At 41.5% G+C, this 26,745-nt stretch overlaps 1 protein-coding gene across 1 annotated transcript; it reads left to right on the top strand.

The window, feature by feature from the left end:
* The first annotated feature begins 1,646 nt into the window (after window positions 1–1,646).
* Window positions 1,647–26,457, top strand: sigirr (single immunoglobulin and toll-interleukin 1 receptor (TIR) domain). Its single transcript, XM_055649647.1, has 9 exons — window positions 1,647–2,288; window positions 12,707–12,914; window positions 17,025–17,155; window positions 17,644–17,790; window positions 19,247–19,390; window positions 20,446–20,548; window positions 22,157–22,307; window positions 23,352–23,526; window positions 23,848–26,457. Exons 1-9 carry the CDS (start codon window positions 2,162–2,164, stop codon window positions 24,039–24,041), a joined length of 1,380 nt encoding a protein of 459 aa, XP_055505622.1. The 5' UTR covers window positions 1,647–2,161; the 3' UTR covers window positions 24,042–26,457.
* The last annotated feature ends 288 nt before the right edge of the window (window positions 26,458–26,745 follow it).

Genomic DNA, 26,745 nt, shown 5'->3' with positions numbered 1-26,745 from the left:
ATTTGTTGAGAATATTAAAGGTGCTATATGCCAATTATACAAAATGCCAATTATTGTTATTTACAATACATTTCTTTATGTGCCATTGATTTTTGCCTTTTTCCTCTGCTTTTACATTTCTTCAACGTAATTTAAATACTACCTTCTCTCTGAGGTTACATCAAAATATAAATTATGTTCACATTAAATTACACTTGTCAGGATTAGTAGGTATGTTGCAAAACCTACATTAAGCGTCGCTGCAAATCTGTCCCAGCCCGTGTGTGCGATTATGGCACCGTTTAGAGGGGGGCGGGTTTAAAACGCGATTTTCCCTAGGTTGTTCAAATCTAGCTTGTTCAAACTACCTCAGTTGCTGACGAAAAATTGCTTGGGAGTTTCGCTCGCTGGAGCTATTTTTACGGGTTTATTTAATTATTATAGTAAGTTAAAAATTAACCTCTAAACCCGCGACAACGGGTCGGATCTCATACAGGGGACAACGGAAGGTAGGTTGTTTATTTTTACATTAAAAAGCGCTTCTTAAGATCCCTTTATACAAAGTTTTATGTTGCGAGTAGCTAATTTGAGGCCACAAATCTACCACAATGTGAACGTTCTAAACCAGCGCATTCCACGGGCTCCCACTCGAAAGCCGATTTAAATGGCCATTAATTTACAGCAATTGAACACTAAATTCCTTCCATTTGGCCTATGAATGAATGTAAATTAGATTTAAAAATCATGTTTTATTGTGAATTCTTTGTGAATATTATTTGGACACTTAGGCTATTTAAAAATGTTAATCATTTCTTAAGAAATTGATAGATGTTTAGATCTATTAATTGAAGTTTGGAATTAGCTACAATTGGGTAACTAACTAATTATATGCTTTAATTTCAGGTCATCCAAGTAAGATTGTTTTATATTTGTTTCAGAATGCTTCAATCTATGATAACTGAAAATTTCATTCAGTTCTCTTAATTTTTAAGAAAGTTATGGGCTTTTGACTGTCCACGATCACAGCTTTTTTGTTATGTCCATAGAAAATCAATAGGGAACAAGATGCTAATTTCCGAGTATGAAAATGGCCATAACTTTTTAAATACTTGAGATATGAAAGTGAATTAGGTGTCAAATTAAACTTTTTTTATGCTTTATCTGATGGGATAAATTGCAGACTTGATTTTTTAAATCTAAAAATTTTGTAACATTGCTAGGATTAGCTGTAACCCGTTCAGCCCCCCACCATGTGTTAATACTCCAGTTCGCTGTTTACTAAATTGCTTTTTAACGTCATGTACACATTTCTGAATCGTCCCTTTACCCAAAGCTCGAATCGTTGGTATATAACAACGATCCGGGTAACAACCCTCCTTTCAATGTTCCGGAGTTATTCCAACTGTTTGTGTCTATCTTCGATTTATTCTTTCCCTATCTATTGATCTCTCTCCGTCGTTCCAATGCCCTACGAGTCCGCCATTGTTCTTTGCCACTCCCCAAGTCTCACCTGGTCCCTTTGCTGTCGTGTCCTTGTATTGCCAGGGAGGCTGGTCTACTGCGGGAGTTGTAGTCACGGGGAGTCTGCGTGCAGTACATTAACGTGCGGAGAGCTGCCGGCAGTGACTGCAAACCCAGTGTGCTCAGCGTGGGGGCAGTCGCGCTGTCCTCTGGAGTGTACACCTGTGGCAGGCGGGAGCAGTCAGGAAGCTTCGGGAATCATGTCCTTGCGATACATTCTGAAACGGGTTGAGATAACTTGACTCGCATTATACAATATAGCATATGTGCTGGGGAAATGTTGACAAATGAACAGGTTATTAGCCCCTATTTAACTTTTTTTATAAGAGAAGAACTTGCACATTTGGACAATACCTGGCTTTCATTGTGTTGGAACTGCAATTTGATGGGTTAAGATATTAGAAGACATATAATTTGATTTAAAACGGTGACTCGTTTGGATTCAATATGCAGGTAATGCTTACTCTATCGCCTGACACCAGACCACCACACAACGTTTGACACTGCGATTGCTGGTGTGGGCCTGGAAGACCCTGGATCTCGTCGTGCATTTACACCTGTTTTCAATCTTCTGAGGTTCCGGAACTGACCGGCTATCCCGTGGTACTCGTTGTAAGGAGAAAACCAGTAAAAACAATTGTTTAGCAAGCGCGCTGATACTATGTGGGAGAGCCAGTCATTTACCTGGGCCAGACGTTCCTGTTCAATACTGACTTTCTGTATGCTGGTCAGCAGAGTTGATACTGTTGAAGGACATAACCTGAGGAACCGTGGCATATCAGAATCAGGTGAGATCAGCAATTGTGACTTTGTTGAAGCTTGTGGCCTTTCATTTTATTGCCATGCACTCTGTTGTTGCACAAATGCAAATTCTGAAATATCTCTTGTGTATGAAACCATTAGTAAATGTTAAAAATATCTTAAACTGTAGTAGGAAGTGCATGCTAGGCCAAAAAATAAAGACACCACATAAATGTCATTTTTTTAATGTTATAAAATTTCCTAAGCCTTTTGCAGTAAATTAATTTTTAAAGTAAGAAAACAATTAGGAGTTACAATAATAAACTGGGCAAACAGGCAGTGTTTTGGATTGGTATAGATGTGAGAGATAAATGCATATGAAACCCTATTGCCAGCATTAGCTTAGTTGTTGGCTCATCTGGTCCATGTAGGAAGCAACTCAGTGCAACCTGCAAGCATAATTCAAAGGATTTTAAAATCTGTAGAATGGAAGGGCTTGATTCAGTGTGTACTTTTTGCATATGTATGTTTTAAGTGTAGATTACAATATCAATTATGTATTTATTTTAAAAATAGGATTTTCATAGTAATAAAGCACATGAACAAAACCTTTGTCCAATCACCATGCCAACCATCAAGTATGTTAAAACCCGCATCTTAAAAACAGACAAAACACAATGGGTTAAGATAAACTAAACAAGCTTTACTTTTACGACAGAAAGGAGTGGTGGGAGATGTTACAGTCCAGAAGTATTCCATAATACTTTTGGTTCTCCCACGATACCACTCACCTTAACAAAGAATCCCGGGTCTTTTATACAGCAAAAGTCACGTATGCAGAATGCCAATGACATTAAGTAATGTCCCACGAAGCATCAACCAAGTCCTCCTATGGAGTTGTTTTTCACCTTTTGCTCAAAACCAAGCATTCTGAAGATATTGATCCCAAGATACCACAGTCCAGTCCTAACATGTTGTTTTTCTGTGCCAGTCAGTGTTTGTGCCCATATCAGTACTGGCTTTCCTAACTGGCCCCTCTTATCTGCTAGTACTTTTCCACCAGAGAAAGTCTGCTCGAGAGAAGAAATTTAAAGACACAAGATCTGGTCAAGTATCCCAGCAAGCAATGCAATAGTAATTAGCTCTTTCATTACAGAAAGTGGTTAAATATGGCAGCAAACAATATAATAGCGATTAACTCTTTCAAGTACCCATCTGTGCTAATCCAATTTACCAAAGCATGGCCAGTAGCTTTCTATGGCATGGTGATTCAAGTACACATGTGGAAATTTAGCTAATACAAAAGTCTTATCTTTCCTAACTCCTTAGGAGGTATCCTTCCAATTTCAACAATCCTCTAGGTGAAAACATCTTTAAATCCTCACTACGCCTCCTATACCTTGCCTTTAGTTTTATATACCTCACAATGGATAGAAAAATATCTCCTATATATACCTTTCATAATTGTGTATATGTTGTTACCTTTTGAAAAGACCTTTTCAAAATCAGCTGCCTTCTTTGGATATTTAAAACACTAGTCTTTAAAGACTTTGACTTAAAGAAAGGAGTCTTTGAAGGTATGAGACGGGAATTGGCTAGGATAGATGGGCAAATTATACGTAAAGGGTTGACGGTGGAGATGCAATGGCAAAGATTTAAAGACTCATGGATGAACTCAAAATTGTTCATTCCTGTCTGGTGAAAAAATAAAACTGGGAAGGCGGCTCAACCGTGGCCAACAAGGGAAATCGAGGATAGTATTAAATCCAAGGGGGGTGGGGGGGGGGGGGGGGGGAGAAGGAAGAAAGAGGGGGGGGGGGGGGAGCCCGGGGGGGGGGGGATGGGAGGAGACAGCTCGAGGGTTAAGGAAGGGGAGGAGACAGCAAGGGCTAGCAAAATTGGGAGAATTCAATGTTCATGCCCGCCGGACGCAAACTACCCAGGCGGAATATGAGGTGTTGTTCCTCCAATTTCCGGTGTTGCTCACTCTGGCAATGGAGGAGACACAGGACAGAGAGGTCGGATTGGGAATGGAAGGGGGAGTTGAAGTGCTGAGCCACCGGGAGTTCAGGTAGGTTCTTGCGGACTGAGCGGAGGTGTTCGGCGAAACGATCGCCCAACCTCCACTTAGTCTCACCGATGTAAATCAGCTGGCATCTAGAGCAGCGGATGCAGTAGATGAGGTTGGAGTTAAACGAGTATTTTGGTTGTGTCTTCCTTAGCGAAGACAGACCAATCTCCCCAAAATACTGGGGGACAGAGGATCTAGTGGGAGGGGGGAACTGAAGGGAATCCACATTAGTCAGGAAATGGTGTTAGGTAAACTGTTGGGACTGAAGGCAGATAAATCCCCAGGGCTTGATGGTCTGCACCCCACAGTACTCAAGGAGGTGACCCTAGAAATCGTGGATGCATTAGTGATAATTTTCCAATGTTCTCTCGACTTTGAATCCGTTCCTGTGGACTGGAGGATAGCCAATGTAACTCCACTTTTTAAGAAAGGAGGGAGAGAGAAAACGGGGAATTATAAACCAGTTAGCCTTACATAGGTAGTGGGGAAGATGCTCAAGTCGATTATTAAAGATGTAGAGATTTTATAGCAGTGCATTTCGAAAGCTGTGACAGGATCGGTCAAAGTCAGCATGGCTTTATGAAGGGAAAATCATGCTTGACTAATCTTCTGGAATTTTTTGAGGATGTAACAAGTAGAATGGATGGGGGAGAGCAAGATGTGGTGTATCTGGACTTTCAAAAAGCCTTTGACATGGTCCCACACAAGAGATTGGTGTACTAAATTAGAGCACATGGCATTGGGGGTAAGGTTTTGACATGGAAAGAGAACTGGTTGACAGACAGGAAGCAAAGATTAGGAATTAACAGGTCCTTTTCAGAATGGCAGGCAAAGACTAGTGGCGTGCCGCAAGGCTCGGTGCTAGGACCCCAGTTATTTACAATATATATTAACGATTTAGACAAGGGAATTAAATGTGATATCTCCAAGTTTGCGGATGACACAAAGCTGTGTGGCAGTGTGCGCTGCGATGAGGATGATATGAGGCTGCAGGGTAACTTGGATAGGTTGAGTGAGTGGGCAGATGCATGGCAGATACAGTATAATGTAGATAAATATGAGGTTATTTACTGTGGTGGCAAGAACAGGAAGGCATTGTTATCTGAATGGTGTCAGATTAGGAAAAGGGGAGGTGCAACAAGACCCGAGTGTGCTTGTACATCAGTCACTGAAAGTAGGCATGCAGGTACAGCAGGCACTGAAGAAAGCTAATGGCATGTTGGCCTTCATTGCACAAGGGTCTGAGTTTAAGAGCAAGGAGGCTGCAGTTGTACGGGGCCCTAGTGAGACCACACTTGGAGTATTGTGTGGTGTTTTGGTCTCCTAATTTGAAGAAGGCCATTCTTTCCATTGAGGGAGAGCAGCGAAGGTTCACGAGGTTAATTCTGGGATGGCGGGACATATAATGAAAGAATGGAACGACTGAGCTTGTATTCACTGGAATTTAGAAGGATGAGAGGGCATCTTATAGAAACATAGCATTATTAAGGGGTTGGACAGGCTAGATGCAGGCAAAATGGTTCTGATGTTGGGGGAGTCCAGAACCAGGGGTCACAGTTTAAGAATAAGGGGTAGGCCATTTAGGACTGAGATAAGGAAACATTTTCTCACCCAGAGAGTTGTGAATTTGTGGCATTCTCTGCCACAGAATGCAGTGGAGGCTAATGCAGTGGAGGACTCGAGGGATATGGGGGGGAAAAGCAGGAACGGGGTACTGATTTTAGATGATCAGCCATGATCATATTGAATGCCGGTGCTGGCTCGAAGGGCTGAATGGCCTACTGCACCTATTTTTCTATGTTTCGATGTTTTTGTACTATGCTTGCAACCATCTCGTATGTTGCTGGGCAGAGACTTTAGCACATAGTAAAGCAATGTATCTCCCTATTTTGTTTTCCTTTCACTGAAATCCAGGAACCGAACCATTGGTATTATATATTTGGTTTTCATATGACAAAAGTTATTGTATTCTACCCCCTTAACTAACTGACATGATGAAACAGCTACAAGCGAGTCAGCATCAGTTAATGACTAAAGAATCTGACAGGATCCCGTCTCACTAAAGTGCTGCAAAAAATATTTGCCCAGACGTTGGAGAATTGGATTGGACATGGTTCCCTTATACCTTTAGTGATTGAATAAAGATTGCTTGAGCTCAGACACATTGAATATCTACATGTATAAGTTATTGAAGGACTGTTGGTATATGTGCTAACTATATTTGAACTAAATGGAGCTCTTTCAGAAGAGGTGAGAAAATGTTAAAAGTAAAAGACTGATCTGTGGAATCAATGTTGCATATGTTTGTCACCCTGAAATAGTTTCATATTGGACTTAATTGTCTTGATCAATTCTATTAAACTTAAAACATTGTATCGCTGAATTAACAGCAAAATATTATGGACATTGAAAAAATTGAATAACATCAAAATGTTTAATAAAAGGCAGTATTTTTTCATTTGAATAAAATGCTAAAGTTTACAGTCCGATCCTAGCCCGAGTGAACATTGTTAACGTGAATACACGTAAACAACTGGAGTTACTCAGCGGGTCAGACAGCATCCTGGAGAAAAGGAATAGGCGACGTTTCTCCAGTGATGCTGTCTGACCTGTTGAGTTAATCCAGCTTTTTGTTTCTATTTTTTATTTAAACCAGCATCTGCAGTTCCTTCTTGCACATATCAATAGCGTGAAATTCCTTATCATTGGTGGAGGGTGTGTTGGGAGCATAGTGTGGAGTGGGAATGCGATAGTGCTAATAGTTGACAACTTGTTTCTTTGTGTAAATTTTACCCAATTTAGCAAACTGGTGATCTATATTTAAATGTTTGTAATTGTGTTTAATAATAGAAAGCTTTCCTTGATGGAATCGGAACGTTGTATTGGGTTGAGTGCAAACTGTCAGTTCTGCTCACCAGAATAAACTTTTTGCAGGGCCGTTCCACCACCGCAGGAATTCAGGGAGTGGTTGGTTCTCCAGATCGTGAGAACTTCAAATAGATAAATTCCCAGAGGTGGCAGAAAGGAGATGACAAAAGTAATTATGGAAGGTGTGGTATGGTCAAAATAAAACTTAAGGGAGTGATCAAAAGAGGAGGTTGGTTCTCCATATCATGAGAATTGTGCTGCATGCTCCCAATTATGATTACTCCCATATGTAGTTCTATTTTGGTCATGCCACACCTATAATAGTTACTAGACTAAGTGGGACCCATTGGGTCCCATGTTCACAGGGGAGGGCTGGTCCCCCAACGCAATATTCCACCTCTCCACCAATTCCAATATTGGTGGCCAGTAGAGGGAGGCTTTCTGGAGCGCTACTATAGGTGCAGTGGGCTGAAGAGACTGGTTTCCAGAGGGCTAGTATGGACATTGTGGGCCAAATGGATTCTTGGGGTGGCAGCCCAGTCACTCAAGCCTGATGTGTTGGTAGCTCACTCATGGCTGGTGGGCTGGCAATTGACTTACTGCTACTCCTTTAAATTCCATTTCAAGGAGGGTGCAAGGCCACCAAATTCAAATGCAGTTTCCTACCATTTCAAGCAGGGTGCAAGACCACCAAATTCAAGTGCAGTTTCTTACCACTTCAAGCAGGGTGCAAGGACACCACATTCAAATGCAGTTTCATACCATTTCATACAGGGTGCAAGTCCACCACATTCAAATGCAGTTCCATACCATTTCAAGCAGGGTGAAACCACCATAAAACCACACAAAACACCGCATAAACACCACACTCACAGTTTGGTAGACATTCAGTGTGTTCCGTTTATTCACAGCTCAGACAGTCATGGCCTCTCTCTCCCCATCTTGCAGAGAATGAGCTACACCCACACTTCCGGGTTATATAATTCCTCCCCCTCCCACCAGAAGGGGCGTGGCCTTCATGGCATGATTGACAGGAGAGAGATTCTCAAGATATTTTAAACACTAATAACACTTTTATTTTTCATTGAAAAATCCTCCGCACCCGAGGGGGACTCAGTAAGATGGCCACAAATCACAGCCGTAAATGGTAGCGTTTTATTTAAAATCAATTTACAGTGCAAAGTTGTCAAGTTTAGACTTTTAATCATTTGCCATTTCAAACCAGCCACCACCACCATTTGCTGTGCTTTATTTCCAACCAACCATATTTTCATTTTCAAACCACATTAAGGGCACTCAAGGTCAGTAAAACCACACTCACAGTTTAGTAGACATGTGTTCAGTGTTATTCACAGCTCAAACTGAGACGTGATTTTCTCGCTCCCCCATCTTGCAGAGCCTGACTAAGGCACTCAACACTTCTGGGTTTTATAGTCCCTCCTGAAGCGGCGTGGCTTTCTGGAGCGAGAATCTCAACATTTTTTAAACACTAATAACTCTCTTATTTTTCATCGATGGGAAAAATCCTCTTGTCCTGCACAGCGGAAGGGTTAGATGGCCAAAAATCACAGCCGTAAGTGGCAGCGTTTTTTCTAAAATCAATATACAGAACAACAGGAAGTGGTCAAGATCAGACTTTTAGTAATATAGATATTCTTGTCATCACCTCTCTGTGAATCTATCGATTTGAGGATCATAAATCTTTGTGCTCTGTCATATTAACGTGAGAGTGAAATTTAAGGAACCTAGCTGTATCACATGAGAGTGTGTCAGAGACAGCCACATGGAAAAATGTTTACACAATGCCTGCTATCCAGTTATATTTAGGCGCAATGGCTCCAGTTAATGATAAGATTCCAAATACCCGCCAACAGAATTAATCAAGTCTTGCCTTAATCCTTCCACCAGTGTGTTGAATGTGCTTTTTTTTAATCCTTTGATTTTTCATCGTCTCCTTGGGTCAATAACAGCTATATGGTTAATGTTTACTCGCAGCAAGGTAGAAGGTCCTAAGCAAAACAAGAGGCAGTCACATTGATTGAGTTTACTTTATTGTCACATGTACAGTGAAAAGCTTTTGTTGCTTGCTGAGCTACTACATTGTAGTAGTAGCAATGTTACAAAATTTTGAGATTTAAAAAATCAAGTCTGCAATTTATCCCATCAGATAAAGCATAACAATAAGTTTAATTTGACACCTAATTCACTTTCATATCTCAAGTAATAAAAAAGTTATGGCCATTTTCATACTCGGAAATTAGCATCTTGTTCCCTATTGATTTTCTATGGACATAACAAAAAAGCTGTGATCGAGGACAGTCAAAAGCCCATAACCTTCTTAAAAATTAAGAGAACTGAATGAAATTTTCAGTTATCATAGATTGAACCATTCGTACTCTTACTTAATCTTACTTGGAGGACCTGAAATTAAAGCATATAATTAGTTAGTTACCCAATTGTAGCTAATTTCAAACTTCAATTACTAGATCTAAACATCTATTAATTTCTTAATAAATGATTAACATTTATAAATAGCCTAAGTGTCCAAATAATATTCACAAATAATTCACAATAAAACATGATTTTTAAATCTCATTTACATCAATTTATAAGCCAAATGGAAGGAATTTAGTGTCCAATTGCTGTAAATTAAAGTCAATTTAAATCAGCTTTCTAGTGGGTTCCTGTGAACGCGCTGGTTTAGAACGTTCACATTGCGCTGGATTTGTGCCCTCAAATGCCCAGAAAAATACTGCGGGATATGAAGAGCCCAAAATGAACTATTCGCTATAGAAAACTTTATATACAGGGTTCTTAAGAAGCCCCTTTTAATGTAAAAATAAGGTACATACCTTTAATTGTTTGCTTTATAAAACCCTGGGGCTGCGAGAGGTTGCGGGTTGAGAGAGTGATTTTTAAACTACTATAACTATTTTACAAGGCCATAAAAACTAATAATACCTTTTGCGACGGGGTCTTCCAGCGATTTTCCGTTAATGATTTACTAGGCTGAACATTTTCGATTGCAACAGCCTAGTAAAAATCGCGTTTTAAACCTGCCCCCTCTAAACAGCGCCAGAATCGCGCACACGGGGTGGGGCAGATACTCAGACACGATTCAGGTAGGTTTTGTAACATACCTAGTAGTAGGTGTCTCTCCCCTCCATTTTATTGCACCATTTTTGAGAGGTGGTGAAGCAATAGAAAGACTATCCAATAGAAGATGAGTAGTTGAAGAATATGCAATATTTTCCTTGAGTGTTTTGAAGCACATTTCTGCACAAAAATACAGGTTATCGCAATTTATAGGATTTGCAACTCCAGCGTTTGCAAATCTCTGTGGCCATGCATTGTTTGTATCTGAGATGGTAATTAAATATGTGTGCTTATGGGGAAAGCTGAGCAAACAACAATTGAGAGGAAGAAAGCAGATGCTGGGTGCAGTAGTGCCTGAGGGCAATGATGCTCCCACGGGAGTATCTTTCAATTCTAGTGCAGAAAGGCATGGGACCAACCAGACATTTCTCTGTTATTTCTCACGCATAGTCCAGGGGTGTTCTCATTTCACAGAATTGTCCATGTAAGAGAATCAACATCTCAGCCAAATGGTTTGATTTGGTTGAACTGATCACATCACCTGTGTAGATTGTTTTTAGCAGCTAGCAAAAGTTCAGATTGTTAAATTGGGAACACTGTGCTGATGAGTTTAATGTAAACATGATCCTTCCTCCTTATATGGAGATTCAACAGCTCACTGGTATCATCACCTGCGCAGATCAGTAGGAACTGTAAACATAGTCCATCTCCTCTGTTGCTCTCACCTCTTTTCCAAGCAGCATGCTCCTCCCATGTTCAAAGACTGTTATGGGAGGTGCAGAAAATAATGTTTTTGAGATGAAGAGCACCAGTTTGGGTGAGTGGTGCAGAAGGATCACTGTTCTGGTTCCTGGTCAATATCCAGTGATAGTGGGGATATTTTAGTTTTTTAGATTTTGGAGATTTAGCTTGGAAACAGGCCACCACGTCTAACCATCCATCAAAACAGGCCAACCATTCATCACCCATTCGCACTAATTCTATGTAATCCCACTTTCGCATTTACAGAGGCCAAGAAACTTTGTGTAAGAAGGAACTGCAGATGCTGGTTTACACCTAAGATAGACACAAAATGCTGGAATACCTCTGGCAGTAAGTCACCCATTCCTTCTCACCAGAGATGCTATTGTGCCCTGTTGAGCTACTCCAGCATTTTGTGTCTATGCAATTTTATATTAAAACTAGACCAAGGGGGGGCCCATTGGGTCCCGTCCCCTCAACGTGCGGTTGCGGGGGGGGGGGGGGGGGGGGGGGGCTGCGTCTTCTCACACACACACACACACACACACACACACACACACACACACACACACACACACACACACACACACACACACACACACACACACCCCACACACACACACATGCCCCACACACACAGAGGGGGAGCGAGGAGGTGGGGAGAGGGGGGTTGGAGGAGGGGATGGGGGTGGGGGAGGGGGGTGGAGGGTGGGAGGGGGGCGGGAGAAAGAAGATGGGGAGAGAGGAGGGGGAGACGGGGAGAGGGGAGGGGGGGAGAAAGAAGGGGAAGTGGGGGATTCCCTAGAGAGGGGGCCAGGGGGCAGAGAGGGGGGGTGGTTGCGGGGGTGGAGGGGGCCTGCAGAGACACACACACACTAACCCCCCCCCCCCCCTCCCCCACACACACACACACACACACTAACCACCCCCCTTGATATATTAATATTGTTCATTGGCTCCTTTTGCCCATCCCCGCCCTATCTCAAGGGGCAGAGAGAGTGGGGCAGAGAAAGAGATAGAGGGGGGGAGGGAGATGAGGGGAGAGAGGGGGGTGGAGGGAGGTGATCTGTTTGGTCCATTAACTCGCATGCACTTTTTAAGTGCGCATTTTGTTTACTTCCCATGCTACCATACATATATAACGTCTATAATAGACTATTTATATTTCTATGATTCTACAGACCTTGGCTGGGAACCTGGGGCTCACCAAAATTGTTCCCAATTCGGCCCCGCACTTCCTAAGGCCGGCCCTGCAAGAACTGCACACAATACTCCAAATGCAGCCTAACTAAAATCCTAAAAAGCTACACCATGCCTTCCTGACTCATACACTCGATGAAGATGACTCAATGACTACACTCAACTGATGATGGCAAACATACCACAAGCCTTCTTTACCCCTCTATTTGTATTGCCATTTTCAGAAAGTTGCAAAATTGGACCCCTAGAGCCTTCTGTACATCAATGCTGTTTTCCCTTGAGTGCTGATCCAAATGTTTTTTTTAATCATTACTAAGTCTGCTTGTAGTGTGCCTTTACAGATGACATCCAGATCACCACTGCAGTGGAAACAAGAATTCCTGGCTCAGATGCCTTGCAGAAATAACTTATCAATTGCTGCAATATTGCTAACATCTGTTTTGTGATTAATGAATTGTACTAATGCAGTAAATGTTTTTATTTGCTTAGACGGTCCCTGTAACTCTACACCTAAATTCTTAGCACCTTCTGCAAATGAGACCTATAGAGTTTCCATTGGATCCTGGTTTGTGTTGAATTGTTCAGTGAAGCTACTCTACAATCAGAAGTTCAATCAGTGTGACGCAAGCATCCAGTGGATTAAGGACCAGCATGTGATCACCAACACTAGTAAATACACCCAGACCATCGAGACCAGGTAATATAATTAATTCTTTATTAATTTCATTATTTGTTGGTGGCGATATATGGGCAACACAAACTGTTACCTGTCTCTTCAATTATCCATGGTAACTATCCACTTCAATTTAAGTAGGTTTAGATCTTGACCACATACAATAATTGTGAATGTTCATGTGTAAAGAATGTTATTTGGTGATTTTCAATGGGTGACCAGGATAATGTGGGAGATAACATTATTGGTAATACAGAATGAATAATGATACATTTCAGCTGGGAGCATTTAGTTTATTGTGTCCGAGTAAGCTCTTTGTTCGACCAATCTAATTATTTCTTCCAACTTCTTTTCATGCATAGCTTTGTCATTGTTTCCCCTTGGGTACTGATGCAATTATTTTTATATCTCATCACTGGGCCTGCTTACACCATACCTTTATAGGTCTGTACTTCTACTCCTGCCCTACAGTCTTCCACTTCCTTAAACCTCCATTGCTACTCACCTCCATACTCCTTCACTACTTTCTCACATGCCCGCCAGATTTCCTCTTAATCTGTCTGTGTCCTGGGTTGGGAACAGTTCAAATTGTTAAGTAAGATCTGTTGCAACCAGAAGAACCTTCATGAATTTGATCTTGTTGCCTTCAATTCTTTTCATCCAAACATACAATTATCAGCCCTTAAGAAAAATTAATTAGATACATTTCAGCGAAGGAAAGAGTTATGAAGCGTTCTGCAACCATTTTAGGACACTGAATGAGTGTTGGTGTAAAATACAGATCTTGTTTATAATTTGTTCATTCACTACATTACAGATATGCTTTGCTTTTTAGGCTATTGTGCAGATTTGGGACAGTTCTGCTAATTGGTGGGATCTGTGCATGTAATGCAGGGATGAGGAGCAGGACCGAACTGCTGAATAAATCTTTTTATGACAGGCATACAGGCCTTTGTCAGATATTTGTTTGCGTGTGAGAGACAATCTTCATCTGGGGAACATTGATTCTCATTGTAGCTAATGGGGAATTATACCAGTCTGAAGAAGGGTCTGAACCCGAAACGTCACCTTTTTCTCCAGAGATGCTGCCTGACCCACTGAGTTACTCCAGCATTTTGGGTCCATCTTTTGTATAAACCAGCATCTATAGTTCCTTGTTTCTACGTGTTAACTTCTTGTTTATCAGAACTTTTGTATCTCCGGGGACAGATCCAGAAAGGGAATTTGGGACAAAGGAGGACTAATAAAAGGCAAATGTTTAGTCATTCAAATCAGTGGTTGTAGCTACCAAACCAATTTGAAGGAAAAAAAGAAATATATGCTGCTTGGACTGTTTTTGCTACTATTTTTCCGTTATGAACTTTAATCACTGGGTTACTGATGGAGACTGGGGTAGAACACATCTTTCAAGCCCGAAAGTGGCAATCGTTGTTTTTTCTCTCAGAAAGGGCAAAGTAAGTCCAAAGGATTAATTTTTGGTCCTAGATGTTGACTTGTATTGGAAACTAGATGAAAGAATATTCATATTTGGGACTGGGAAGGCAATTTATTTTATCGTTTCACTGTGCATTGGCGAGGACCTTAACATTTAATTTAGATTTTATTCACAGGTTTTTCCATTTGTGTGGATTTTCTGTTTCCATATTTCCGTACAACTCAAGGAGGCTATCTTAGCTCATTGTGCTCTCAGAGCCATCTGTTTCTTCCTATTTTGTCCTGTTTCCTCATCAAACATACCCATCAATTTCCATTCATCTATTCACCTATATTTGATACCAGCCAATTAACCTACTGATCTGCTTGTCTTTGGGACATGGGAGGAACGTGGAAATCTCCCAAAGAGTACATGCAAACCCCACACAGACAGCCGTAGAGGTCAGGACAGACTAGGAATAGCCACCATGCTGATACTAGCTTTTATTTTGATATCAAAATGTTAAAATAACTGCATTTTAAATTCTCAAGGCTTGCAATTATTGGGCTCAGACTGTACAAACTTTCTAACCTATAAATGAATGCACAAGAGACTCCTGGAATCTTCAACATAAAACAAACAGCTGGAGGAACTAAGCAAGTCAGGCAGCACCTGTGGAGGGAAATGAACAGACAATGTTTTGGAATGGGACCCTTCTTCAGAGACTGAAACTAGAATTACTAGCACAGGCAATCAAAAACCTGGGCAAGGTGGTATGAACTCCAAATTATCTTTTGACTAGAGAACATGCACGAGAAAGCTTTCTTGAATGTAGTCGATGCAGATGAACAATGTTTACAGCTTTTAGAGGAAGGATAGGAAAAAATAACACTTTGTATGAATCGATTTTAAATGGAATAGGTATGCGTGTGAAGATATAGGTCGCTAATATTAGTATTGATTCATATTCACAGATTCAAACAACATTGAAACAAGCCTGTTGGCCCACCATGACCATGCTAACCCATCCGTATTAATCTCCTTTGTGAGCACTTACCCCATTGCCTTCTATGCCTCGGTGATTTAAGTGATTGTCTAAATACTTGTTAAATGTTGTAAGAGCACCCATCTCCACCACCACTCAGGCAGTGTGTTCCCACCACCCTCCAGATGAGAACAATTCTTCTTCAAAACTCTCGTAAATGACTCCAAACTTATGCCCTCCCCCTTAAACACATCTGCTGTGGGGGAAAGCTTTCCACTATCTCTCCTAATTGAGGCAAATAGGATGATTTAAACCTCCAAAACAATAATATTTGGTTTGTACCTAAAAGACAGAGGGATAAATTCATCTTCCATTGTTAGCACAACTAATGTGAGAATGTCAACTGTTGTTAGTCCGTGGTCCCTTTCATATTTTTCATATCCATTTGGTGCTGGTATCTATAGTTTGTTCGTCATACTTATGAAAATGAGCAAGGAAGTAATCTTCGATTTGGACTGTAGTTGAAACATTTGCACAATTATAAACACCTCTGTTTAGTGGCATTACTTGCTTTGATTTAATACCATGGAAACGGCATGTGTAAAAAAAGGAGAAAATCAGGAGCATGAGTGCCTTTCAAGTCCTTGGGATAGTCTAGATACCGTTACAGCATATTAATTATTCAAGTTTACAATTACAACAGTTTTGCTGGCAAATCTAGCAGCCAATTTGCATACAGTGCATTTCTATGGAAAGAGCTGTGGTAAATGTGGAGATAATCTTGATTGCTGACTTCTGCTCAGTTAATCTTCTCGTTGTTCCCTGGTGATAATCTTTGTGAGGAATTTGTCCAGATCTGTGACAGTCCTGAATGACACCCTCACCCCAGCAGTTGCCTAGTTTATGTGAAGATATTGAAGGGCCATTTGCTTTGATTGATGCCCAAAGAAGAGAGAGATGTAACTGAGATTCTATTGCCGGTCAAGGGGTTAGGTAATTGCAGCAGGTGGATCCAGAGAGGTAAGGGCAAAGGTGGAGGTAAGTGGTCTTGATAATGAGTTTTGGAGCTCAGTGAAGATCAATTGAAAAACTCTGTCCCAAGGTTCATTATTGCTTTTACACAGGTAAAGATGACAGCAACTTCCTCGCAATGGATCACAGGGGAAAAAATTGATTTTATTCAATCTAGAGCACTTGGAAAATGTATCTTCTGATCAAATACAGCATTAAAACAGTGGAGATATCCTGCCAAATGACCTCTCTCTATTTTGCATTTTCACTCTATTCTGAGAGATGGCAGAGAAGGAATTGGTTATACACCTGGTTTAAAAGACAGAACATCAACGATTGCAGCATTCCCACAAGACAACACTGAGTACATAGTCATTTCCTGGAAAATATCTAAAACCCATCATCTTCTAGTACAAGAATACCATCTGACCTGAGGCTAGCACAAAGTGTTGTAGTAACTCAGCGGGTCAGACATGTTCTCCAGGGATACTGCCTGACCCACTAAGTTACTCTAGTTCTTTGTATCTACTCCGGCATCTGGAGTTCCTTGTGTCTACAATGTGAAATCATTCTGCATGAGGATGATGGAACATGGAAGTAGAGGCATTATAATGACGAACTTGTAGACTGGTCGGTGATGCTTCTGGGACTGAGAAGACTAAGTCAGAGATTGGATCTATTATTAGATAATGTCACTGATCCCCAATTCTTCCTTGTTCATCAGGCTTAAAAACGATTCTTCAGAGAAGATTCTGTCCAGCTTTCTAAATGTAACCGTGACTAGTGAGACTGATTATGGGATCTTCACATGTCTCATAAGCAAAGAATCCATGTCCTTCACACTGGAAAAAGCAAGTAAGTCCACCTTCGTGTTTTGTTCATCTCTAGTATGTTGTTGGGTTGGAAATGAGTGGAAATAATTTTCTTCCCCCCAATTGCACCCCTGACCTCCTCCTCCTCCTCTCCCCCCGTCCTCCATAGAAAAAATATGACCTCCCCCCGTCCTCCCCTCCCACTGAGAATCCCCCCCCCGCCCTCCCCCCTCCCCCCCCCCCCCCCCCCCCTCCCCCCGTCCTCCCCCCCCCCCCCCCGATCCTCCCCCGCCCCCCCACCCTACCCCCCCCCCCCCCCCCCGTCCCCCCCCCCCCCCCCCCCCCCCCCCCCCCCCCCCCCCCCCCCCCCCCCCCCCTCCTCCCCCCCCCCCCCCCCCCCCCCCTCCCCCTCCTCCTCGTCTATGCCAGGAAACAATGTCCTGTGGCTTTGGTACTCTGCTTAATCTGTGATTCCCTTGATTAGTCTATGTCTAGATTCATTCCAGCTGCTATTTACTGTGCTTCTCCAAGTTGTAGATATTGCCGGCCATGTTCCGGCAGTTCTGGGATCCCTCTTGGTGCTTGTTGCGTTGCTTCTGGCTGGATTCCTGTATGTGAAGTGCAGATTGGATTTGCAGCTCTGGTACAGAAACAAATATGGAGAGTTTGAAGTCAATGGTAAGTGATGTTTGTTCCAAGGATTTAATTTAATGGCCAAAGTATTGAATTAGATTCCCTGAATGCAGCTACAACACTCCACGGAACCATGCTTTTATGATCTGAGAACAAGATCATACCATGGGAAGATAAAATGCCGTGGATTCTGAAAACTTTAACTATACATAGTGAATGCTGGAGAAGATCCTCTGATCAGGCAGCATTTATAGTGAGAGAAACAGTCAGTTTCCATGTACTGGCCAATGTCTCAAATTGTATAATTTTGTTCCACAGGTGACCAATCACAAAATCCCTTAATCTTCTTAATTAAGGGGAACAAAATCCTAGATGGTGATATTTGGCACCATGATTAAACTTTTTTATATTGAAGTATCATCTAGTTAAGTTTATGTTTATCCTTCCTCAGTTTTGGTCTCCAAATCTGAGGAAGGACGTTCTTGCCATAGAGGGAGTGCAGAGAAGGTTCGCCAGACTGATTCCTGGGATGTCAGGACTGTCTTATGAAGAAAGACTGGATAGACTTGGTTTATACTCTCTAGAATTTAGGAGACTGAGAGGGGATCTTATAGAAACTTACAAAATTCTTAGGGGGTTGGACAGGCTAGATGCAGGAAGATTGCTCCCGATGTTGGGGAAGTCCAGGACAAGGGGTCACAGCTTAAGGATAAGGGGGAAATCCTTTAAAACTGAGATGAGAAGAACTTTTTTCACACAGAGAGTGGTGAATCTCTGGAACTCTCTGCCACAGAGGGTAGTCGAGGCCAGTTCATTGGCTATATTTAAGAGTGAGTTAGATGTGGCCCTTGTGGCTAAGGGGATCAGAGGGTATGGAGAGAAGGCAGGTACGGGATACTGAGTTGGATGATCAGCCATGATCATATTGAATGGCGGTGCAGGCTCGAAGGGCCGAATGGCCTACTCCTGCACCTAATTTCTATGTTTCTATGTTGCAGCCTCTCCAAAGCAGCCTCTTCCAAGAGTGAGTTTTTTCAGGTCTTCAGATGTGGTACAAAGGACTCTGAACAGCAGTCATGTAATATTTATCCCCTTGTCCTCCAGTCCACGATATAAGAGCCAACTTTATTATCCTTTTTTCTTGGTTTTCACGTGCCCATGATATTTTAATGATATATACCAATGTCCCAAACCTTTGTGCTCAATAGCCTATTTGTATATTGTACAAAGTTTGTACATTCTCCCCCGTGATCGCGTGGGTTTTCTCCGGGTGCTCTGTTTTCCTCCCACACTCCAAAGAGGTGCAGGTTTGCAGGTTAATTAGCTTAGGTAAAAATAGTAATTTGGCCCTAATGTGTAGCATGTTCTAGTGTTATGGGGATCGTTGGTTGGTGCGGACTCGGTGGGCTGAAGGGCCTGTTTCCGTGCTCTATTTCTAAACTAAACCTTTTTTTAAAAAATGAGTGCTGGGATGTTGATTTCTCTGTGATTTCTCTCCCAGATGGTAAGCTCTATGATGCTTACATTTCTTACGTGCCTGCTAATGATGACCGGAAATTCGTCAGCTTCATCCTGAAGCCACACTTGGAGAATCGATATGGATACAAGCTACACTTGGATGACTGTGATATCCTGCCAGGGTCAGGTAGCTCTTCATTAATGTTGATCAGGAGTCCATAACAATTCTTCCATCGCAGGCGAAATCGTGTTACCAGAATACATTTCCTCTCAGTGTTGCCAGCAACCAGAACCTCACTAAGTAAGATGAGTGGCTCTTACTGTGAACATCAGCAGTAGGTAGCACTGTGCTGAGGCTCAACACTATCTACAGTCGGAATTGATATTGAGATGCTCAAGCAGAGGCCATTGAATAACGACTAGGTGCAGGGGTTCAGTCTTCCTGTCCCCATTGTGATAGCGTCTTTATCTTATTCAAGGCTGAGGTGACCAACCAACTTTGTACTTGAGCTATAGAAACTAGTAACGGCAGATGCTGGTTTACAAAAAAAGGCATAAAGTGCTGGAGTAAGTCAATGGGTCAGGAAGCATCCCTGGAGAACATTGATAGGTGGTGTTTCGGGTCAGGACCCTTGTTCAAACTGATTGTAAAGGGAGGAAGAGAGGGAGGGGCAGAGTGAAATCGGGCAAATATAAGTGAATAACAGGCAAGGGGGGGTTTTGATAGGTAGACGGTTGAACAAAGGCCATAGATGAAAAAAAACGTGTGAGACAAAAGGATTGAAGAGTTGCAAACTGGTTTGCAAGCCTGTAACCATTGAGCCATAAAGGGGTTAAGCTTCCTTCAGTCTCTAATTCCCATCACAATCTAAAATCTTCCAAGATCCAAACTTGCCAAGAGGAATGTCTAGGTAAAAAAAGAATCTGCACTGAATCTTCTTCTTCTTCTTGCGTATGGCGTGCACATCCTAAAGTTGTAGGACAACTTGTTCTATTTGATCTTATTTGATTGTGCGCGCCAGGTTGATTGCATTCGTTGAAACAGGGCAGATCACGTGAAGGTTGCAATCTTCCACCCCTGCACTGAATCAATAATGTTCATCTGAATCATATGTTTGATTTATAAATTTACTTGAGAAAATTCTCCTTGCTCTAAGCCTGTGTTTTTTTTTTATGATCACTATGCTGTAGAATAGCTTTTTCACCAGCTTACCGTTCTGTGTTGTTTCTCTCTTGATCTAGAGCCTTCAGCAGAGCTTATAATGAACATTAGTCGCTGCCGCCGTCTGATTGTGGTGCTGTCCAAGGCATACCTGCAGCAGGACTGGTGCCGGCTGAACTTCAGGTACTGCTCACCCTCCCCAGCTGAGAATTGGCTCGGGGTGAAACAGGGTGGCACTTACTGTACAGACATTCAAAGATTGTCTCCAGGATTTGTGGTTCTCATATAAATCAGTGATTGATTTAATATACTCTATTGCCTCTCCCTTAAATAGTTATCACCATTATCACCTTCATTAGTTTTCAGATTCTGACACTGGGGGCTTTGTAGCCCTGCTCATCACACTCCAGCCTCTGTCTCCACAGCTTTCTAAATTTATATGAAAGTGTGAAGGATATATATGTGTCAAAGGCAGATATAGTGTGACTCCCTATGAATTGTATTTTATATGGCTGTGTGCTTTAGAGAGGTACATTTTTGAGTTGGCTCCAGTATTTGGAGGCTTGGTGAAGTGGGGTTGCATACACTTTAGTCACCCTTCATTGGGGTTAGCCAGGTGATATTACCATGGCAAGTATACTATTAAGTTTCGGATAAAAGTGATGGGCAAGTATATATTAGATAGACAAGATAGAAATAAAAATGTAAGTATTTTGTGCATAGATCCATAGACAATAGATGCAGGAGTAGGCCATTTGGCCCTTCGAGCCTGCACCGCCATTCAATATGATCATGGCTGATCATCCAACTCAGTATCCTGTACCTGCCTTCTCTCTATACCCCCTGATCCCTTTAGCCACAAGGGCCACATCTAACTCCCTCTTAAATATAGCTAATGAACTGGCCTCAACTATTCAATGTGATCATGGCTGATCATCCGCAATCAGTACCCCGTTCCTGCCTTTCCCCCCCCCCCCATACCCCTTGATTCCGCTAGCCCTAAGAGCTCTATCTCACTCTCTTTTGAATGCATCCAGTAATAGCTCTATTCAACTCTTTTTTGAATGCATGTTCATACAATGTGAAAACTCATGGATTGGGTGTGGAGACGCAAGGAACTGGAATCTTGAGCAAAACACTAACTGCTGGAGGAACTCAGCTGGTCAGGCTCCGTCCGTCCCAGTTCCCAACCCGCAATGCCATTTGTCCATTTCCTCCACAGACATTGTCTGACCCGCTGAGTTTCTCCTTCATTTTGTGCATTGGTCCTGTGAGTTACAGCTAGTTTGTACCGTGAAGATGTGTTGTAGGAACAACTTTAGCCTGGATTGGTCAGTTTGGAATATGTCCAAATGCAGGTCCTAATATCTCCAGTGTAGTCCCCAGCATTAGCCATGGTAAATAAAACTCCATTGTGGTTTGATTTGTACAGGGTGGCACAGTGGCGCAATGGTAGAATTGCTGCCTTTACAGCGCCAGAGACCCGGCTTCGATGCTGACTATGGGTGCTGTCTGTCTGGAGTTTGCACGTTCTCCCTATGACCACATGGGTTTTCTCTGGTTGCTCTGGTATCCTCCCATATTCCAAAGATGTGCGAGTTTGTAGGTTAATTGGCTTCCGTAAATTGTCCCTAGAGTGTTGGATAGAACTAGTACAGGGTTAATGTTGGTCAATGCGAACTTGGTGGGCTGAAGGTCCTGTTTCCACACTGTATCTCTAAAACTAAAAGGTCATATTGTTTTGAGTTGTAGTACTACATTATCCTCACAGGTCTACTTTGCCCTCCACAGGGAAGCACTCTGGAATCTGTTGGATCTCTCCAGGAAACCTATCTTTATCATGTTTGAAAACCACTACAGAGAGCTGTCTCACCCTGCTATACAACTTCTTAAAGCACAGAGGAAAAACATCACTCTCCTGCTCTGGACCTCTACATCAATGGTACAGTAGTTACTTGTGCTTGAACAGCTTTCAATATTATTTGTATCGCAAAATTTGTATCATAGAAATTGTACACTTTGAGATTTCTATCGCATTGTATTTAATGATGAGGTGATTCAAAAGAAGAATGGAGATGGAAGACTATGACATATAATAAATAGGAGTCACTCTGCAAGCCTTCAGTGTTGATGATAGACATTAAATGTTGGAGTAGCTCAGTGGGCCAGGCAGCAGGTCTTGAGAAACGGAATAAGTGATGCTTCGGTTCGAGCCTTCTTCAGACTGAAAGCATCTGCAGTTCCTTCCTACATCTTCAGTGTTGATGTCACAGTTTTGCATTTCGTTCATCCGTCCACCATTAAATCAAACATCGACCCCTGGTTCAACGAGAGGCAGAATGTGTGAACTTGCTCACAGGTTCACTAAATGGTGAAAAGAGCATGTCTATCAAGAGCTTTATATCCCCACTACAGATCATGGAAAAGTGGAGCTCCAGAACAGGCCCTTTCTATGGCATCATGTTTGGCCCTCAATTTGTGCCAAACATGATGCCAAGACCATCACTTATCTACCTGCACATAACCCACATCCCTCCAGTCCCTGCATATCCAAAATATCAAATTAAAGTTTGTTATTCGAATGATCAATTACTGGACTAGACGTTCAGAATCCTATGCAACATTCTGGAATGACGTGTTCAAAGGCTACGATAACAGTTGGGCATTTATATTAATTAAAAATCCAGAATAAAAGGTTTCTCTTGAATTAATATGGAATTTAATCTAGTTCAGACAGTAGCTTGCCCTCTACATCCAGTCTACCTTAAGTAAGATTGCAATAAAATCTAGTCCTATTAAGACTAATTTAATTAGGAAATGAATCCTCCACCTGAGCAGCATTTTCATTTCTTGACTCAGCAGTTTCAGATGTAGGGAGAGAATGAAATGCCCTCAGGACTGAACATAAGACTTGACAGGAAGTATTATGGAAATCTGAATTTAGATCCTATTGTTAACATGTATTCTTGAATTGTTTGTGTAACAGACCCCCTCTTCTGAATTTTGGAAAGAGTTGCGATTGCTTCTACCTCGGAACCTACCTCAGCGAGTTTCAATGGCTGATCCCCAGACCCGACTCCAGGATGATAAGGATCCCATGCTGATCCTGAACCCAGATTACCTGGACTGTAGATCAGACCCGGACCCCGAAGGGGACCTTGGTGAGTGGATCAATTAAACTGTGAGACCACTTTCAAATGGTCCATAAATTAAGATAACAGTAAACATTAAAGTAAATCCTGGATGATGGATCCCGGATATTATTAAAATCAAACTCTCCTCTCCTGATCTAGTTTTATCAGGAGCGTGTTATTTTTGTTTCACATTTTATGGTTCCAAAACGAGGAGCAAAGGTTGAAAGAAAAATCTCCAGGGTTAATTCTAATTGTGTCTTGAACCAAATATTTATACTGTTTGTTTCAATTTCAAATAACATATCTTACCAACTTAAATTCATTCTTTAAATGTACTTTTTGCCCTAGGAGTCCGGGCACCAATTTACAAAGGGCCTCCCCCACCTGTATCAGCCCTTCCCTGTGCACCAAAGGCTCACCCCTGTGAGGAATATAACTGTGAGGATACGGACAGAAATGAAGTAGATATTGCAGATCTAGGATCTCGAAATTATGGTACAAGAACAGATTTCTATTGCCTTGTATCCGAAGAAGATATTTGACTGTGGGTAATCATTTGTACATACCATTCTGTTTGGCTCTTTCATGACTGTTAAGATTTTTATGTTATAATTATACTGATCCTGTCACTCAGTGTCTAAAATGTTGGTTAAACTTTCAGCACACCTCATTATTTTGTAAATTTATGAGATGTGCTACCATTAATTTTATGAAATGAATGTCAGATGCAAATTCTGTTCAGTCTGCATTATCATCTACTCTGTGACTGGATTCCACCATAACGCGATTGCTCGTGAAGGCAGGGATTCTGCACCATTAGACCGTATTTGGATTGAAACAATGAACATTTCAACACATCCATTGTCTGATGGCCATTTGTGGAGTTTCCTGTCTCTTTGTCTGGCCTCCTCCATCAGCAAGATGATCAGTAAGGAGCCTTGGTCTTCAGGGACAGAATTAGTCATCGTTGGACTTTATCTAACAGCAAATCTTGCATAGCTAACTTTTGATCCAGGAACAAGAAGGTGGATGACACGCAGGATGAGGGGCAGCATAGTGGTCGAGTTGCTGCCTTACAGTGCCACTGAGACCCAGGTTCGAACTTGACTACAGGTGCTGTCTGTCCGGAGTTTGTATGTTCTCCCTGTGAACGCATGGTTTTTTTCCGGGTGCTGTGGTTTCCTCCCACACTCCATAGACGTACAGGTTTGTAGGCTTTGGTAAATTATAAAATTGGCCCTTTTGTGTAGGATAGTGCTAGTGTACAGGGTGATCGCTGGTTGACGCAGACTCTGGGCTGAAGTTCCTGTTTCCATACTGCATCTCTAAAGACAAAAGTTTTTGATTGTGTCAAATAATAGGGTGGTATGGGGTGAACGCCATGGATAGAAAACTGGTTAAGTGAAAGGGAGCAGATTATTAATAGGATTTTAAGGTGGAAGGGAGATGTATTGTGGGTTCCCTGCACAAGGATATATTTTTCTTAATTTATGGTGATTTGGATGTTTTGTGCACTATTTTCAAATGTGTAGCTGATGCAAAACATGGATGTGTAGTGAATTGAAGAAGGATAGTAATAGATTAAGGAATTTTAAGATGCTGGAAAGAGCAGCTAGCTTGCTGATGTAATGTTTTATTAATATATTTCACGTGTTACATTGAAGTAGAAAGAACAGGAGCCAACATAAAACTGAGAGAACAATTTAAAGAAATACAATCATTGGAGACAAGAGTAAATGTGCTTAATCCCCTGGAAGTGATAGGGCTGAACAGGTTGAGAAACTGCCACAAAAATTGCATTATTTATAAATAAGCATAAAGTAGAAGAGCAAGGAACTTCAATTAACTTTTAAGGCCACAAAGGGGCGTATTGCATCCAATTCTGAGCACCTTGCATGAGGAGAGCCATGTATTGCTCCATTATATCAAGAAGATGGGGGTTGCTCTCTTTGAAACAGAAGTTGAGGGGGTCCAAGAGGTGTTTCAGATCATTGACTTGATAGATAAAAAGGTGGCCCCGCAGGTGGAGGGGGTCAAGAAGTAGAAGACAGAAAGAAGACTACTGGTTAAAGAACACCAATGTGACAAGTAATTACTTTAGATAGACACAAAATGCTGGAGTAACCGAAAGGGATAGGCAGCATCTCTGGAGAGAAGGAATGGGTGATGTTTCTGGTCATGACATTAAGTTATTGATGATAGGACTTGGAATGCACAAACATGAATTGTAACAGGTGTATTGGTTGCAGTATTGAAAAAGGCTGCATAAATAGCTGAAGGGATTTTAGAGTTACAGATTTTAAGATGTGGCAGTGAGACTACCCAAATTGCTTACATTGAGTTGGTACAGGCTCAACAAGCTGAACAGGTCTGTTGAAAAGATGTGGTCATAACTCACAAAGGGCGAGTTATTCAGCTCAGCCATGGAAGTAGGGACGTTTTGGGTAATTAAGGACACATATTACCCATGTTGTTTCTCCATTCTGATAACTCATGGATGTGGTTAATTGAGATAATTTAGTCACCATCGAATACAGTAACAATGGAATACTTTTGCTTTAAAATTTAAAATCTTTGCACCAGTAGGAACAGCTGTAGCTGCTCTCACTCCATTCTGTGTGATTTTATGATGTGCCTTCTTCATAACGTTATTATTTTCCACATGTCCAATTTATACAAGGTGCATGCCTCTTCAGTTTTTATCAGCACCTCTTAGCTCTACTTGCTCAAAATGTTGTTACCAGATTAGAGGAACTTCTGGTGTTGAATTCATCTCATACACTTGTAGCCACTTAAAGGACAAATTGATCACCTTGATTTACTTCTTGGATAATTTTACCTGGCCAGCTGTCCTAATCTTATTAGCATTGAATTCTATTGATTATTATTACTATTGTATTTGATTGAGCTTGTGCAGTAGGAGAGAACTCATTTTTAATTAAAGATGCCATAACCATATTTGGATTGTAGTATACCATTTGTGCCTTAAATTATGGCAAAGTGACTAAAAAAAAAAGTTGTTTTGTAGTGTGGTTTCTTATCAGAATGCAAATAAGCGGCAGTTCATTCAACAGTTAGTGATCAGTTGATGCTCAGACTGGAATTCTGCAAAGTATTATTATTAATACTAGAATGTTTTAGTTTATTTTAATCACTGAATATTTTAAATTGTGGATATTAATAACTCAATGGGATAGTTCAATTTCCTCCTACCTATGTACCTACCTGCAACATTATAATAACGTA

This window comes from Leucoraja erinacea, chromosome 18 (assembly GCF_028641065.1).
Source record: "Leucoraja erinacea ecotype New England chromosome 18, Leri_hhj_1, whole genome shotgun sequence".
NCBI lineage: Eukaryota > Metazoa > Chordata > Chondrichthyes > Rajiformes > Rajidae > Leucoraja > Leucoraja erinaceus.
The sequence above is the reverse complement of the archived record's forward strand: the minus strand, read 5'-3'. Positions and strand labels throughout refer to the sequence as shown.

What these genes read in the sequence shown, in the direction of transcription:
- sigirr (XM_055649647.1), top strand. Translation starts at nt 2,162, where the DNA reads ATGTGGGAGAGCCAGTCATTTACCTGGGCCAGACGTTCCTGTTCAATA. An exon ending in TGGAGAGTTTGAAGTCAATG is followed by an intron (nt 17,791 to 19,246) that starts GTAAGTGATGTT and finishes TTTCTCTCCCAG; the next exon opens with ATGGTAAGCTCTATGATGCT. An exon ending in TCTGGACCTCTACATCAATG is followed by an intron (nt 22,308 to 23,351) that starts GTACAGTAGTTA and finishes TTTGTGTAACAG; the next exon opens with ACCCCCTCTTCTGAATTTTG.